This window comes from Equus przewalskii, chromosome 1 (assembly GCF_037783145.1).
Source record: "Equus przewalskii isolate Varuska chromosome 1, EquPr2, whole genome shotgun sequence".
In the NCBI taxonomy this organism is placed as follows: Eukaryota; Metazoa; Chordata; class Mammalia; order Perissodactyla; family Equidae; genus Equus; species Equus przewalskii.
In genome coordinates, this window is record NC_091831.1 from 148,450,965 (window position 1) to 148,467,910 (window position 16,946).

The 16,946-nt window shown below is 51.5% G+C and overlaps 1 protein-coding gene across 1 annotated transcript; it reads right to left on the reverse strand.

Moving 5' to 3' along the window:
• Window positions 1-868: 868 nt before the first annotated feature.
• Window positions 869-13,560, reverse strand: IVD (isovaleryl-CoA dehydrogenase). Its single transcript, XM_008539866.2, has 12 exons — window positions 13,076-13,560; window positions 11,876-11,965; window positions 11,609-11,660; window positions 9,062-9,231; window positions 8,260-8,353; window positions 7,922-8,058; window positions 6,599-6,695; window positions 5,214-5,307; window positions 4,665-4,746; window positions 3,979-4,083; window positions 3,796-3,868; window positions 869-3,081 (listed from the first exon to the last, which is right to left on the reverse strand). Exons 1-12 carry the CDS (start codon window positions 13,346-13,348, stop codon window positions 2,948-2,950), a joined length of 1,401 nt encoding a protein of 466 aa, XP_008538088.2. The 5' UTR covers window positions 13,349-13,560; the 3' UTR covers window positions 869-2,947.
• Between the last annotated feature and the right edge of the window lie 3,386 nt (window positions 13,561-16,946).

Here is a 16,946-nt window from a genome sequence, read left to right on the forward strand (position 1 = left end):
CCTGCGACCCCGCAGGCGGCCGGCAGGGGTCAGGCGAGCTCCACGCAGCGCCCGCGGAGCCCCGCCCGAGCCGGAGCCGCGAGCCCGAGCAGCGCTCCGCGGCGTGCGGTGCCTCGGGGAGAGGGCTAGAGAGAAGACCCTGGACTGGCCCTAGGCGAGGGGTCGCGACTGACGGCCACCTGGATCGTGGGTACCACTCCTGCCGCCAAATCGAGGAGAGGGTGCTCCGCTCCAGCCCCAACGCCGCGTTGGCACCAGCTCTGCTCCACCCGGCTTCTGGGCGTGGCTGGTCCGCCGGCCGTGTGTTCGAATACCCCGGGCCAACTCACCTTAGCGGTCTTCTGGAAGGGGGCCCTGAGCAATCTTGTCTCCTGCACCCGGTTGTCGCGAAGTTCAAGGAGCTAATATGTCAAAACGAGACTTGAGAGGGCTATATAGGTAAGGGATTGTCATTACTAGATTATCTGGGTTTAGAATTAGGACTCAGGCCTGTGCGGAGGCATCCTCTAGGCACCAGATCAGTTCTCAAAGGTTGCCTGTCCTCAGAATTACCCCTGGAGGTGTGATTAGGGGCTCTTCTTGGAACCAGCATTTTTTACAGGCTGCCGCATTCTGGTAAAGGGTGTGCCCAGAGCTTCTGTTGCCATTCCACAGGGCAAGCAGTAGGAAAACAAAGAATGGTATGGTAGTCAACAGGGGAGCCGGACTGATAGCTGACTCGACTAAAATTGGAGTGGAATGAGAGGAAGGAGCCGGGCTGGCAGCTGGCGCTGTAGCATTGCACAACGGATATGAACAACCAAGAGCTCCCACAAGAACCAAAGTGGAAATACCCCCCTGGCTCTTCCATTTATGACTCAGGCTACACTTTTCTTTTTTGGCTTTATTTAAAACACTTCTCTTTTATTTCACATGTAACATCGGGAAGACAAGCACTTTCTCCTCAAGTTGGTGGTAGGGCTCTGTAACCCACACTGACTGGACGAAACATTCCATTTGGTCATATTCTGAACGTCTCTGGGCTAGTCGTTCCGGCTGCACTTTAAACCCAGCAAGACCACCATTTCAGCCACATTCATCTCCAACATAGCAAAGGCAGGGTGAGGAAGTGAAGGGACAGTGCCACAAGCCCTTGGTCTTCCCTCAGTGTGGAACTGGGCTGGGATTGGTGAAGCGCAAGCTCCACCTGTCTCACGTGTCAGGCTGGGAATGGCACTTGGCTACAGGCCAGGACCAGAAGTCGGAACAGGCACTGCTGGGCCGAGAGCCAAGAAAACCAGTTCTCTTTTAAGGAACTTGGATGCTGTGGGAAAACCCAAACCTGTTCCCCTCCGACCATGCTCCATCCAGGCGGCTATGCAGTGGGGCCCCAGGCTGGCATCCTCAGAAGCCCCATTTCTGCTGATCTGGATCTTGGCTTCACTTCTGACCTTGGGAAAATCAAATTGTCTTGATCTTTTAAAAAACATGGGGTGGTTTCCAGAAATTTATGAGCTTCCTTCTGGCTCCAAGACTTACCACTCTGCGCTCCCTCCTTCCCTTAAAAATCACCAGGAGATCTGGGACAGGAAGGCTGAGACCCCCTCTATCCTAAGCACTGAGTCCATCCCCTTGTCGTCCATCACCAATGAGCAGGCTGGAGGGCAGAAACAGGATCTGGACCAGCCACTCTCTAAGGACATGGGGCTGGAGCCAGACGGGAGGCAGCAGCAAGTACACTGCTCTTCCTCCAAAACACCAGCTTCGAAGCAGGTGGGTTTACTTCATAATACGTTTAATACAAGATGGCAGCAGCCGCTGTGCAGCTGTAACAAAATTAGCCATAGGGTGTCCACAGAAATGTACGCAGGCAGCCTTGGCTGGAGGTGAGCCAGCCAACCCAGGCCTGCTGCCTAGTCAGCTGTGGGCTGTCACATGGTCAGGACTGGAGGGTGGCAGTGACAGAGCAGTGAAGGGCTCAGAGTGCTGCCATGGAGGCCAGTGTCGAGTCATCTTTTTCAAGCACGCTAACCTCTGCCTCACCGTGGACTCTGGGTGGTGCAGGTGTTCTGAGATGCCTCTTCCCAGACTCCACCCCGACATGGCGGGATTTAGGGATTTCAGCCCTAAAGAGTGAAGCCCTGGAAAGATGGAGGGGCTGCTGCAGAGTGGGTGCCTGCTCACAAGCTGCTGGGAGCTGATGCCTCTAGAAATCAGCAGAAATGAAGGCTAGGTTTGGGGTTTTTTTTCCCCCAGAAAGAAAAGAGCCTACTAAGTTCGAATAAATGGAGAGGCGTGATGCTTCTGGTGTACTTGAGCAGAGGGCTCCTTGCCAGAGACTCACCCTAGAAAAAGGGGTAGCCACCTATCTGCCCCCAAGGTGCCTGGCTTGGGAGGTGGGGGCATCAGCCTTGGAAGTTAGAAAGCGAGGACAGAGAGTCACCAAAGCCCTCCCAATGAGCCCCAGAAAAGCCAGTATGCTTCCTTCTGAGTCCGTATTAAGCCACTGAATGCTTTTCCTGGGCTGGCTGGCTGGCTTGGCTCTGAGGCCCACAGGACTTGGCAGCCATTGTGGAGAACTCAACCTCATGCAGAGGCCAGGAGGCTGATGCAAGGAGGGCAGGTGATGGGGCCAGCCTGGTGGCGTAGTGGTTGAGTTCATGTTGGGCCTGGGGTTCACAGGTTTGGATCTCGGGCCCAGACGTACACACTGCTCATCAAGCCATGCTGAGGTGGCATCCCATATACCAAGCAGAGGAGGACTGGCACAGACGTTAGCTCAGCGACAATCCTCCTCAAGTAAAAAGACGAAGATTGGCAACAGATGTTAGCTCAGGGCAGATCTTCCAAACAAAAAAAAAAGGCAGCTGAGCAGCCAGGCCAGCCTCGGGCAGGGGAGAACTGCCACATCCCTACTTCCAAAGAAAGGCCTCTAGGTGCTGGGAAAAGTGGCTGAAGGGTCTTGGGGTTAGCGGAAGTCTGTGTTGAAGGCTCTGCCGATGACCAGCCTCCTCACCTCACTGGTCCCGGCCCCAATCTCATACAGTTTGGCATCTCGCAGAAAGCGGCCCATGGGAAAGTCATTGATGTAGCCATTGGCACCTGCAGCCGGGGTTTGGACGGAGAAGAAGACAACAGGAACAGTGATGGGCACTGGGCAAAGCAAGGAAAGCAAACAGAAGGCCAAGTAGATAGAAAGAGGCCAGAGGAGGGGGTGCCAGTCAAAGAGAAGCAGCAGGGGGTGGGGGAGGCAGGGTGTGAGGAACACCTAGCTGGGGGTAGGGTGGACGAGGGGTGGGAAGGCCATCCTGTGCCTGAGGATGATAGGCAAAGTGGGGGAGAACCACTGGCAGATGTGGAGAAGGGGGACAAGAAAATACTGCACGGCACTTCCTGGGTGCCAGCCCGAGAGGTTAAGTCATTGCACAAGTCACAAAGCCAGTCAGTAGTAGAGCCAGGATTCAAACCTAGGCCGTGTGGCTGGAGTCTGTGCTCTTAACCACTGCCCAGCCTTGAAACAAGGCTGTCCCACCTCTGGGGCATCTCTCCCTCCTCCTTTCCCAGTGTCCACAGGACCAGGCGGGGAGCATGGGAGGGAGCACTGCTGACAGGAGTAGCAACTTGTGGCCTCTAGCAGTTTTCTCCTTTGCTTTTCCATGGCCTCCAAGTAACTAGGGCAGAGGGAGCCTAAGGTGTCAGCTGAGCTGCAGCCAGCTGAAGCCCAGGGTGAGGAGTGAAGAGGAAATCTCTTTCTGGAGGCAGCCACGGGCTCTGGGAGCAAGGGAGGCCTGGGAGTGGGCAGTGGGGGCCACTCACCGAAACACTGAATGCCGTCCAGGGCGACCTGTGTGGCGCACTCGGCTGAGTAAAGAATCACCCCTGCGCAGTCCTGCAGGAGCCGGCTCCGGGTCAGCAGGGCCCTGCAGGGGGCCACGCAGAGAGCGAGGCCCAGCCCCAGCCCGCTGTCCCCGCTCTCCCTCCTCAGGCGCCGGGCCTTACCTTGGAGGTGCAGTGGCCCTCATCACAGGCTTTGGCGACGTTGTAGACGTACTGCCGACATGCCATGAGGCGCGTGTACATGTCAGCCATCTTCCCCTGCATCAGCTGGGCACAAAGAGAGATCCCAGGTCAGCATGCTGGAGCCACACTGCTCTCAGACACTCTCCCCAGGTACCAAAAGCAGGTCTGCAGTAGCACCCTGACAGCCAGGAATGGGGACACCAGGGCACAGAGAGGAGAAAGGACTTGTCCAGGATGGCAAAGATGGTAGTGGGCCTGGAGTTAAGGCCACAGAACTGCCATTGCACTGTGGACACTGCCCCCTGAAATGGCCCTCCAGCCACCACAGCCCTGATTAACGTCCTGTGGTGACTTTAGCCCAGAAAGTATGACTAGAAATGCGGCTCCCTTTCCCCAGACCTCCCCACAGGCTGCACACTTCACTCTCCAACCTTAAGGAGGCCTGGTTCATTCATCTCAAACAGGAAGTGAGGTGACAGGGGATGAACTTCCTGACAACTTCCAAAGCCAGGTGGCATGCTAAAGAAGCTTGCATTCCAAGCATTCAAACCCATTTTGCCGGTGAAGGGCAGTAAATGCCCCACAGCACGTGCCCTGTTTACTCATTTGTTAAACAAATTTGAACCCCATCAAAGAGTCCATTTCAACAAAAGCGATCTACTCACTTGGAAGTGGCCAATCTTCTGGCCAAAGGCTTCCCTCGTGTGCAGGTAGGGAATGCTGTGGTCGAGGACGGCCTGCATGAGCCTGCCCGAAAGGAGAAAGACACTGAGGAGGTGCCTCACTGTCCCCCTACTGCCAGGTGGAAAGGCCAGGGGGACAGCTTGGAGAGACAAGGTACCAGAGTCCCAGGGAGGAGTAAAGGAGTGTGAGGACTCTGGTTACCCCTGCTCAGTCACTGCACTGACTGCCCAGGACTTGTGCCCCTTCCCCTAAAACCAGACAGAGTGGCAGGACCCCCGTGTAGAAGGGCCTCAGAGCCTGGGCTGTGTGGTTTCACAGGTGGAGTTACTAAGCCGTATTGCTTCCCGGGCCTTCTGTCAGTCACTTAGTGACATTTCTCTTCACATGGGAGGAGGAGGTTCATTTGCTTTCCAGGAGAGAAGGTACACTGGCCAGGAGGCAGCTCCCATTGGCCCCTAAGGGGAAAGCTGCAGTGGCACCACCTGCCAAGGAGGACAAAAGCTCAGCTCCCTGCTGAGCCTCACACTCACCCGAGGGGCCCACCAGCCAGCACTAGCCGTTCCAGGTCCAACCCACTCATCAGCACGTAGACGCCCTTACTTGGATGGCCCAGGATGTTGGTAGCTGCCAGGAAAAGTGCTGGTCAGAGGGAAGACGGCTGTCCAGAGCCTCTTCACTTTTAGCAAAGCTACTAGGTTTGGTACTGTGGCTCTCACACAAGCACTAAAATCTGTCACCTGACCTTCAGCTGGGGTTCCAGGTGAGAGAAAAGGACGGAGTTCACCACTTACAGTCATTAAGTGGAGCTTGGAGGGAGGCTACGCCCCGCTCCCCACCCCCACACACGTCATCCGCAAGACCAGACATGAAGGCCCGATCCTTAGATCATCTCTTTCTCTTCTTCAACTGCCTTGGATAGGAAAGAAGAAAAGCTAATTTGGTCTAGAAGTCGTCCAACCCTTCCCTGTGCCCATAAAGGAACCAGAAAATTACTTTGTCCCCCGGGTGGAGTCTGCGTTGGTCCAATATCACCCCCTTGCCCTCCCCCACCAAGGTGGTCCATTAAAGAGTCTTTGTCCAGGAGGTGGGCCATTCAGTGTTAGTGACAGAAACTGCTGAGCATCTCTCCACCCTGGAAGCCAGGACACTGGACAGCCTTGGGAGGTGTGAGCAGGAAGCTGAGTACAAAGAGTTGACACCACTAACCTGCTTGTAATGATAGCGGAGTTTTCTCCCGCTGACAAAGAAGGATCTGTACTGACCCCCTCCCTAGGTGCTCCTTGTAACCAAGGCACACTTTTCTTGGCAAATCACAGAGGAGAGGAATGGTCTATGGCTGCAGTGTGGAGCAAACCTAGTTGGTGATTATTAGATCTATGCCCTTGGTCTCATTAGCACATGGCAGTGTGCTGGCTCTCTCATGAGGTGTCACATTTTCAGTTCTACTGAGAAAAATACTCAAACTGAATTGCCTTCCCTTCACTGAGTCTGGCTTCTATCCATTTCTTCGGATTGTTTTCTTGCATCATCAGTGAATACCTCACTCAGGCTGTATGGGAAATGCTCTAACGCAGAAGTCAGAAGGACATTAGTGGGGGAGGGCAGATATTCCCTTTCTACTCCAGCTCCTAGAATCCAAAGCCCAGGCACAGTGTGTTATCCCCGCAGGAAACACACCCTCATCGCAGCCACAGTCAAGTGGACAGCTGCATGGCTCTGGCCAGGAAGGACAGCTGCCCAGCAGCCCGAGTCCCACACGGAGGGGCCAGCGGGCAAGTACAGCAGTGGCAGGCCCACCATCTAGGCCACATGTCATTGGCAAGCTAGCAGTGGCGAGCCTCTCTGACCCAGAGATGGGCCTTTCTCAGCTTGTGAAGAAGTGGGGACAGGGGCTCCCCCATTCTCAGGGACTCACCAGGAACCTTGCAGTCCTCAAAGATCAGCTCACAGGTGTTAGAGCCTCGCATCCCCAGCTTGTCCAGCTTCTTGGAGGTGCTGAAGCCGGGCATATCCTTTACAGGAACAAAAGGTGGCCCTGATCACAGACCAGCCCCCAAGGGGATCCAGAGAAGAGGAGACCCCTGGGAAATGCTCACCTTCCCATCAAGTCCCCGTACTTGCATGGTACACTGGAAACCCTGCTCCCAGGGCCCTGACTCTGTATGTGACTGCTCCACTTCTGGAAGCTCCAGGCCTGACCCCCGACCCTGACCCCAGCCCCCTCTGTGGCTGGCTTGCGTCCTCCCCACTTCTCACAGGAGCAGTTCTTTCTCAGTGAAACGCCAATCCCTGGGGCCCTCCTGACTCCTCCTGGTTTTGTTTCCTTTCCTCAGGGGAAATCAGTTCCAAGACACTCTCACCAGCCCCCTCAATTCCTTTGCCCCCTTGTTCCTCTGCCATCTGTACCTAATTGAGTCCCACCTGGGATCAATTCCACCACCTGCGTGCTCTGACCTGACTAATCAGGTGCAGCCTGCATTGGCAGGTGCCCAGGAGAGTGCAGGCACATGCTGCTCCCCTCTCGCCTGGCTGACGCCCCACCACTACACAACCTGCAGACTTCTAATCTCAGCCGGGCCCTTCGGGCTACTCACTTTTCTTGTCCCCTAATCCTAGTCAGCTAATCTCCCCCTCTCCCTCTAGAGGGTATGACAAACCTTTATGTCACTCCTTCATGAAACTCTACCAGCTCCCCATCTCCTGTGGTCCCCACCCTCACAGGTGACCTGGCTTCTTTGTCACCGTCATTAGGCAGGTGGTTCCTCCACCATACCCCAACCCAGCCTTACCTCTTCTCCTGCAGCTCATTCGCTCCCACACATCTCAATTTCTCCCTCCCTTATTTTCCTTTGTCTTTACCAAAACATTTGCACAGCCCTCTCCAATTCCTAAAAGCAAACTCAAACTCCTAACTTCTTGTTCTAACTCCTGCTCGCTCTCTCTCCTGCTTTTAGTGTCAAGATCTGAAAGGTGCCATCTTCAGTCAGTCACCACTTGCATTCCCACTCACACCTCAGTCTCCTATAGCTGCTCTCACCACGTCCACCAGGGACGTCCTGATTGTCAAATCCAGTTGCCTCTTTTCAGTCCTCATCTTCCTGGACCTTTTGGTGTGGCCTGACTCCGTGGACAGCTCCATAGTCCTCAGACTCGACCCATCCTCCCTGGCGTCCACTTTTTGGCCACGCTCCTTTCAGTCTGCTCTTCTGCCTCCCACTGTGCACTGCCTTCCACTCACCTTCTCAACGATGAAGGCCGTGATGCCCCGAGAAGGTGGCACAGCAGCCAGATCTGTCTTGGCATAGACAATAAGGATGTCAGCATCGGGGCCATTGGTGATCCAGAACTTGTTGCCATTCAGGATGTAGTGATCTCCTGAGAACAGGAAGTTGGCTATTTGCTCAAACTGTGTCAGCCCATCTCAGCCAGCCAGTCCACAGACCTGCTGCTGAGCAAGGAGCTTCTCAGCTGGTAAACAGTTCTGGAAACCCAGCCAAGGCCCTAGTTACTGCTCCCTCACCCTGAGAAGGTTGGTCCCTCTGTCCATTTCAGCTCCCAAGTCAAGAGGAGCCTCACCTTTTTTTTCTGCTTTTAGCTTCATGGAGACAACATCAGAGCCGGCATTGGGCTCACTCATGGCCAGGGCTCCGATGTGTTCACCGCTGATCAGCTGCAAGGAAAACCCCCAAAGGGCCTGGTTATGACCTCAGAACCCTACAGGAACAGGCAAGACTGCTTCTTGCCTGTTCACATGACACCTCTTCAAACTGCTCTCTCAGACCAGGATATTGGTAAAGTCCTGGAAAAGAAGCCCAATATCTACGAGCCTGAAAATCTCTCTCCTTTTTCCATTCTCTTTGCAAGGGAAGCAAGTCCTAGTCTTTCTGTTTTTTAAAGTGCTCTGCAAATATTGTCCAGTGACCAACTTAGGAGTTCTGGCCCTATTTTTAATTCTTCTTTTAAAGATTGGCATCTGAGCTAACAACAGTTACCATTCTTCTTTTTTTCCCTCCCCAAATCCCCCCAGTACATAGCTGTATATTTTAGTTGTGCGTCCTTCTAGTTGTGGCATGTGGCACGCTGCCTCAGCATGGCCTGACCAGTGGTGCCATGTCCGCGCCCAGGATCCGAACCGGTGAAACCCTGGGCCGCCGAAGCAGAGCACGTGAACTTAACCACTCAGCCATGGGGCTGGCCCCTCATTTTTTTGGACTGAAATATTTTAAAGCAAATCCCTGACCCCTTCCTAACCACAGCTGGGTCAGGGTAGCATGCTACGGAAAGCAAGTCTGCCCAGCCCTCGCCAAGAGGGGAGGGTGCTTCAAGGTTGGTGGTTGTACCATGAGATCGGCCTGTGTTTCTCCATTCCCATCCTCACCTTGGGGAGGTACTTCTCCTTCTGGGCCTCATTTCCATTGCGCACAATTTGGTTGAGGCAGAGGTTCGAGTGGGCACCGTAACTGAGTCCCACTGCTCCAGAGGCTCGGGATATCTCCTCCATCACCAACACATGCTCCAGGTAGCCCAAGCCAGAGCCGCCATACTGAACTGGGAGCGGAGGGGGTGCAGAGGAGTGGGAAAGGCAGCCCAGATTAAATTAGGCCATTGGTAGGAATCTTACATTTATTTTAGCTGCAGAGGAATACCTTGTAGCACCTATTCCAAGTTCCCTTTAGCAATGTCAACAGGCTAATGCCAGGGACTCTGTTTACAAGCTAACAGAACTAATTTTGTCTGTTGCCTCAGGTCAGCTGAGATGTGGTTCGGAAAAGAGTCATTGCAACTCGTGTTTTAGCCCAGAAAGACCTCTTGATGAAGACAAGAGGACTGGAGTACCCACTATTTGGAAAGCTGCAGAAATGCACAGGCAGATGAATACATGAAGAAAGAGGACCTGGACTTTAACTAAGAAACACAAAGAGGGAGGGAGGGTCAAAGCACTAAGAATAGATAAAGAGCAAAGGATGTGTGTGCAAAAGGCTTGAGGGGCTGTAAAAAAGACAAAATCGTCCCATTGGCAACAACATGGACGGACTTTGAGGGTATGATGTTAAGCAAAATAAGCCAGATGGAGAAAGACAGACACCGCATGATTTCACTCATATGTGGATGATAAACAAACAAATGAACAAAGAGAAAAATTAGTGGTTACCAGAGGGGCAGGGGTTGCGGGGTGGGTGAAAGGGGTAAAGAGGCACATATGTATGGTGACTGACCAAAATTAGACTATTGGTGGTGAGCATGATGCAGTCTCTACAGAAACTGATCAATAAAAATGTACACCTGAAATTATACAATGTTATAAACCATTATGACCTCAATAAAATAACTGAAAGAAAAAAAAAAGGTCCGAGGAAGGTGAGATTTTCGTGGCATAGGTTTGGATCTAAAGAAGCAGGACTATCAAATCAACACTTTTAATTCACACAATGTTATATGTCAATTATATCTCAATTTTAAAAGTTAAAAAAAAAAAAAGCAGGACTAGTAACAGGGGACAGGAGAGCGACAGCCCAAGAGAAAAGCTGGTGGGCAGTACAGCAGAGGGCAGAAGAGATGCTGGTAGGGAATCTCAGAACTCCTCATAAAAATGTGGCTTTTCCTTGGCAGCAGATCCAAAACCCAAGTGGCTGGGTCATCTGGTCCCACCCTCTGGCCCGCTGTTTGGGTAAACCCTGGCAAGACCCTCTGCACGCAGGCACTCTGACCAAGAAGTCAGGCTTATCCTGGGCTCTAGGGAAAGGTTGGCTCGACCCCTGCAATTCCAGGAAGGCAAGCCGACAGGCAGGTGACATTGGAAACAACCCCGGGGACAACCATGCAGGAACCAGAACTCATATCTGGCTTTGTTTTCACGGTTTTCCCTTGGAAGGTTTTTCATCTGATTTCTGTCTCTTTCTTCCATTAAATACCAGCTGATTCAGAAGTCTATTCTCTATGGGGGTTCATAAACCCCCAAAACACAGTGGAAGGAAGAGTCTTGTTTGGGAGTTCCTAGTGGCCTGTCCCCCTACCATTTTACGTTAAGATGGTCTAAATTAATTTTTAAGTGGTTTCTTTTTATCATTACTCATGATGTAACTTTCTATGATCAGCTTGGATCCCACGAACTGTCTCTAAGTGGTGAGGGGGAAGAAGTGAGTATAAGTGTATTGTATTCCACCTCTGTGCCAATGCCCAATGAATACAAGCCGGAGCAGGTGGGCCACCCATGCTTTGGCTGGTGAAGACACAGGCTCATCTCTTTACCAGCCACTGCAAGCTAGGCTGGGACTTTCCTTCAGAGGCCAACATCCAAACCAGAGCCTACCAGCTGCCTGCCCTCTTCCTAGAAATAAGCAGTAAGACCCACGGGGGACACGGAGCAGGCCTAGGGAGAGCCTATCAAACACATCATCTGGCCACCTCATGTGGAGGCTCAGACAGGCGTCCCTCTCCCACATGCCACCATCCACTCCCAGATGAGCTCCAGGGCCAAGCTGTGGGCAGGGGACACAGGAAGTCCCCATAAGGACACACCTGTCCTGAGAGGTCCTGCTTAGATGCTACTGGTAGGTCAGAGCTTAGGGATTAGGGGAGACAGAAAGACAAGGTACTAAGACAGCTGCATGATATGGAGTGTTTTCTAAACTCCCCAAATCACCTGGAGTAACTTAGTGATCATGCAGTGTTCAAGAGTCTGGGTGATCCTGATCTAAGTGAGTCACACTGGCCCGATCCCTTTGCCTTCTTGTCACTGCCTAAAGAAACAGAAGAATATATTCTTCTCTGGGCTGACAGTCAATGGGTGCTTTCTCAGGTCCAAGAGGGAGGAAGTTCTGGGTCTCAGTGAGCACCAGCTTTCCCCTCCTTTCCTGCTTCTTTTGGGAATGGTCTTCAAGGGCATGCAAGAAAAGTTCTCTTTAGGGAAAGAAACTATACTCACCAGGGGCTGTGATGCCCAAGACTCCCAGGTTCCCCAGCTGCTTCCAAAACTCCTGCCAACAGAATGAAGTGAGTGCAGTGAGCTGTGAGAAGAAGGCAGCCAGTCACAGGAGCCTGGCACGTCTGGAGCAAGGAGAGCCCAACGCTTCACAGAAAGGCTGCGTTCTCAGGGAGCTTTCATTTACCAGAAGACTGTGACCCCTTCCAGGTAGCAGTGCAACTCCCAGCCCAGCTCCCAGACTGTCCCCCTGGGGGCTTCATGACTCACTCGAAGGTTCTTGAACTCGTTGCTGTGATCAATCTCGTGGGCCTGGGGGGCTAGGTGCTCCTGAAGGAACCTAGCCATGGTCTGACGAAGCTAGAAGGAGAGGTGGACAGATGCCACAGAAATAGTACATTGTTGCCACTGAAGACAGCCCCTTCAATGCTGAGTACACATTCAAGAAACAGGCTACAAGGAATCTCACCAAACAGCATCAGACTGAAACTTAGAGGCCCCACTAGTTTATGCTTCCTCAGAGATGGTCCTCTCCCCTTTCTTACGGTCCTCAGTCTAGACAGCTTGAAGATTATTTTTTAAATGTCACCCTCCCTACATAAAATCATCCTATGGCTTTCTATTATGCTTAGAAGACAAGCTCCTTACCCAGGCCTGTAAAGCCCTGCAGGAGCCGACCCCTGTACACCCTTGCAGTCTTCCCCAGTTACCTTTCTCTCCCTTCAGCCACGCCCCCTTCAGGGCTTGGCTTGAGTCGGGTGCTTTCTGTCTCTGAGCCTCCGGCTAAAAGCCATTAGTCAGATTAGAAACTCCTCCTGCCAGAAAAGTCTGAGAAGCAGGATTGAACCCTTTCTAACTGGGAAGATTCAAAGCTCTGTTTGCTGTCTAGAAACCCAAATGGGGCTTTGGAGTTCGTGAGGCTCAGGCACTTGCTTGGAGCCACAGGAGAATCACGTTTCCGGGGGACAGACCAGGAAGGCTCTGGTTCAGCTCTATTTGCAACATCTTTCAGGTTTTTGTTCAACTTTGTGCTTTGACCCAGTGGGTTGAAGAATTAAAGCAGATTATACGGTGCATTTCAAAACCCCGAAGTGTTTATTCGAAAAAGATTCCCTGATGATGATTAACCAGCTCTGAAAACCATAGCCTTACACATCGTTCAGGTGGAAGCGAACTTCAGACAGACGGAGGGCCGTGTTGCGAAATGCGCGGCTGCCAATCCTCCACCAGAACACCACCGGTCTCCCAGCTCTCCTGTCTCTGCCTCCTCATCTAACTCTGGCAGCCGGGCCTTGCTGTCTCCGCAGAGCTGAAGCTGAGGCCCGCGCCCGCCCTGCGTTCCCCTAGCCCGCTGGGCACACGCCGCGGCCGCATGGGCGCGGGCCAGCAGAGCGCCGAGGCGACCACCAAGCAGGGCGATAGGCCGGGGCCAGGAGACCTTGGGGCCGGGACGGGGGTCAGGCTCCCTACCTGCTTCTGCTCCTCGCTTAGCCCGTTGACCGCATCGTCCACGGGCAACAGCGAGTGGGCCCGCTGGGAAACGACGCCGGCGAGGGGCGGCCGCGGCGGCTGCAGCCTCCAGCTCGCCACCCGCCGCCCCAGGAGCCGAGCTGCAGTCGCCATCTCCGCCTTGCTCCGGTGGCAGATGAGGCTGTGTGGCAGCCCCACACGCTCCACCAATCCCCGGCTCCGCTGTGGCCACCCAGTCGGCGAGGGGGTGGGTCTGCAGCAGCCTATCACCATCCGCTGCTCCCTGAATGCCGCGCTGCCTTTGGTCAGACACGGGCCAATCAGCGGCGACCGCTCCCAGGCAGGCGCCCTGCGGGCTGAGTGTCCGCGCCCAGCAGCGTCTTTTCTAGGTTGGGTCTTTAAGTAGAAGAGCAGAAAAAGTGTCTTCCCTTTTTGAGTCGAAGATGTAATATGTCCCCTGCGTTGACAGAGCAGCTGCAGAAGTCTCTCTCTGTGGGAAAGCAAGTGTTAAAACAGCAAACGGAAAACTCCCCAAATGCTCAGTGTTTGGGAATAAACTGTTAAAGCAATCTGGGATAGCTAAGCTCGCTCTAGTGTACACACTGATTACAACTCAGTAAAATTTGCTTTACTATGCAACAGGGTTTGTTGTTTTTGAGTTACGTAAGAGTGAGGTGGTTAAGGAGTTGCTGTCTTCCAAATTATTTAATGTACAATAACAACGGCAGTCGGGACTTTTTTTTTTCTTTTTAATGGGGGCGGTGGGCGGGGGGAGCGGGCAGAGAGACGGGAAAGGAAGAGTGGTGTGTGAGGGGAAAGGGAGGAGCGGATGGAACTCAGCCTCCATCTCCTTCCCCGCTTCGCTGTTTTCCTCCTCCTCTGTGGTGGGCCAGTGCCCTTGAACAGTTCATCTCAGGGAGTTTAGCCTCGAGTCCAGGGATGGAGATTGGCAGTCCCGCTATGTAGCTGTGGGACTTGGGGCACGTTTCTTGGATCTTCTCAGTCTCTACCTCATCATCGATAAAATGAAAACAATACCACCCAGGCAAGGTTGTTAGGAAGAATAAAGGAGATTGCTTTTTTTTTTTTTTTTGAGGAAGATTAGCCCTGAGCTAACATCTGCTGCCAATCCTCCTCTTTTTGCTGAGGAAGACTGGCCCTGAGCTAACATCTGTGCCCATCTTCCTCTACTTTATTATGTGGGACGCCTACCACAACATGGTGTGCCAAGCGGTGCCATGTTGGCACCAGGATTGGAACCGGCGAACCCCAGCTGCCAGAAGCAGAACGTTGGAACTTAACCACTGTGCCACCAGGCCGGCCTGGAGATCGCATTTTAACAATACTATTTGTTCTTACAGCACCTGTTAGTCCAAGGTCTCAAATGCAGCTAAGACAATAGCCAGGCTCTGTAAGCTTGTCTAGGGCGAAATGCATTCTCTTCACCTCCCTGCCTCTATCACCGGTCTCCTTTAGGTGGAGAAGAGGCGTCCCCTCTACACTTCAAACAGAGGTTCTCCTTCTAGACCCTACGCAGTGTCTTGGCTCCCACCTCCCGTTTTCAAGCGCCACAGCTCAGCCAACAGAGTAGAATGTCTCTCTCCAGGACTCCAAACCCACCACTCAGGAGACACTCAACACAGTGACAGCTAAGAGCCCAAACTTTGAGGTAGCTAATAGCGTCCTCAGCTGCTTAAAAGCCAAAACAAAGACTGAAAAAGCCCAATGGACTTACCCACAGGCAAGTCGTGGGTGACCTTAGTGAGAACTGTTTTGGTGGAGTAATAAGACAAGAAGCCAGATTATCCACGGGTGAAAGAAAAAATCACAATGGAAATTAGAAAATACTTTGAACAGAAGGATAAATAATGGAAATGTGACATAGCAAAACTTGTGGGATGCAGCTATCTGGCCTGAAAGGGAATTTATAATTGTCAACGCATATACAGGACAAGAGAAAAATTGAAATTATCTACTCTAAGAAACTAGAAAAAGAACAGTAAGTTAAAATCCAAACTATCGATGGAGATGAATAATACATATACAAGTAGAAATTATAGAGAGATGTACAAGAGAGAAAACATAAAATTGATAAACCACTAACAAGACTGATCAAGAAAAAAGGAGAAATTGCAAATTACTGGTATCAAAAAGGAAAAAGAAGACAGCCTTCAGATCCATGGATATGAAAAATAGGATATTTTGAGCAATTCATGCCAATACATTTGACAATGATGAAATGGACAATTCCTTTTATATGACGTTCAAGACAATACTCATAGATGGTGACTTCCTTCAGAATAGTGCTCATCTCTGGAGAAGGCCAGTAGTTTATTGACCTGTACACTTAAGGTTTGTATACTTCGTTAAGCCTCAGTACATTTTATTTAAAAATTATAGTAAAATGTACATAAAACTTGCCATTTTAACCATATTTGTGTACAATTTCATGGCTTTAAGTACATTCACAATATTGTGCAACCATCACCACTATCCATTTCCAGAGCTTTTTCATCACACCCAACAGAACTCTGTGTACTTACTAAATGATTACTTCTCCTAGCTCTTGGCAGCCTCTACTTTACTGTCTCTATAAATGTGCCTACTCCAGGTAATTCATGATTGATTTTACCTTTAAGCCAGATGGAAATGGTAAGGGGACAGTGAGTGGAAACACTGGTTGAGAAATTTGACTGAGTGGAAAACAGATGATAGCTAGAGGGGATGAGAGTGGGTGCTTTATTTTTTAAGATGGTTTTAATTTGAGTCTAAAAGTCAAAGTTGAGAGTTCCCAGTTGAGAGGGAAGTTGAATAGCTGAGGCTTGCAAAGACATGGTAAGATCAGGGCATAAGGAGAGACAGAGGGCCAGCCCCATGGCATAGGGGTTAAGTCCGGCACCCTCAGCTTCAGTGGCCCAGGTTCGTGGGTTGAGATCCTGGGTGCAGACCTCCACCACTTGTCAGCCATGCTGTGGAGGCAACCCACATACAAAGTGGAGGAACACTGGCAACTGATGTTAGCTCAGGGCCAATCTTCCTCCACACACACACACACACACACATTCAAAAGACAGAAGAGAGTGAGAGCGAGCACTGTAATGGGAGTTAAGGGCAAGATTATGAAGGGAATTACTTGCCAAGATAAATTTTGAACTTTAATAATCATCACCATCAGGATTTGAGTGCCTTTGCCAGGCACTGGGTTAAGTGCTGGACATATTCTCTCTTACAATGGCGCAGCGAGACAGGTATTCTATTTTACTGGTAAGAAATTAGACTGAGAGAAGTAATTTGCCCAAGACCACTTTTTAGTGGGTAGGCTGGGATTCCGGCTCAGATCCCTCTGGATGGGAATGGGTTGCAAGCTGAAGTTTTAACATCCTAGTCTTACAACCAATTCTTATTGATAAATAAATGAGAGGCAATAGGATACATTGGAGTGTATGAGGAAAACATTTTGCTTAAAACTAATTCGGCCTGACCTTGTTTTTCCAAAAGGGCCTGATGTGGCCTGTTGAGCATGCATTGTACATCTGCTTTAAATATTTCCTATGTCCCAAAGAACGACGCCCCTAAACATAGGGATGTACCCTCCCCCATACCAGCGTTTCCTTTAGGATCCGCATCTCTCCCTGAACTAAGGATTAATTACTCACCTGCTGTGCTCACCTTGTGACCACCAATCTGCTGTGCCAGCAATCTCATGACAATTGTAACAGGGCCATTCCTATCATACGTGATGTATGCTCTTTGTTCCAAGATGGTATATAAATACTCTGTACACATCACTTCTTTGGTGCCCTTCCTTCCTTGGGGAAGGCAGGCCCTGGGCTACTCCTCAGATCTGGCTCATGATAAACTTATCCCAATT

Excerpts from the sequence above, each read along its gene's own strand:
- IVD (XM_008539866.2), bottom strand. The coding sequence starts at position 13,348 with ATGGTGATAGGCTGCTGCAGACCCACCCCCTCGCCGACTGGGTGGCCA. Across the intron at positions 8,059-8,259 it reads GCTAAAAGCAGAAAAAAAAG|GAGATCACTACATCCTGAAT; the intron begins GTGAGGCTCCTC and ends TCCTGTTCTCAG. Across the intron at positions 3,082-3,795 it reads GGACGGCATTCAGTGTTTCG|GTGCCAATGGCTACATCAAT; the intron begins GTGAGTGGCCCC and ends CCCCGGCTGCAG.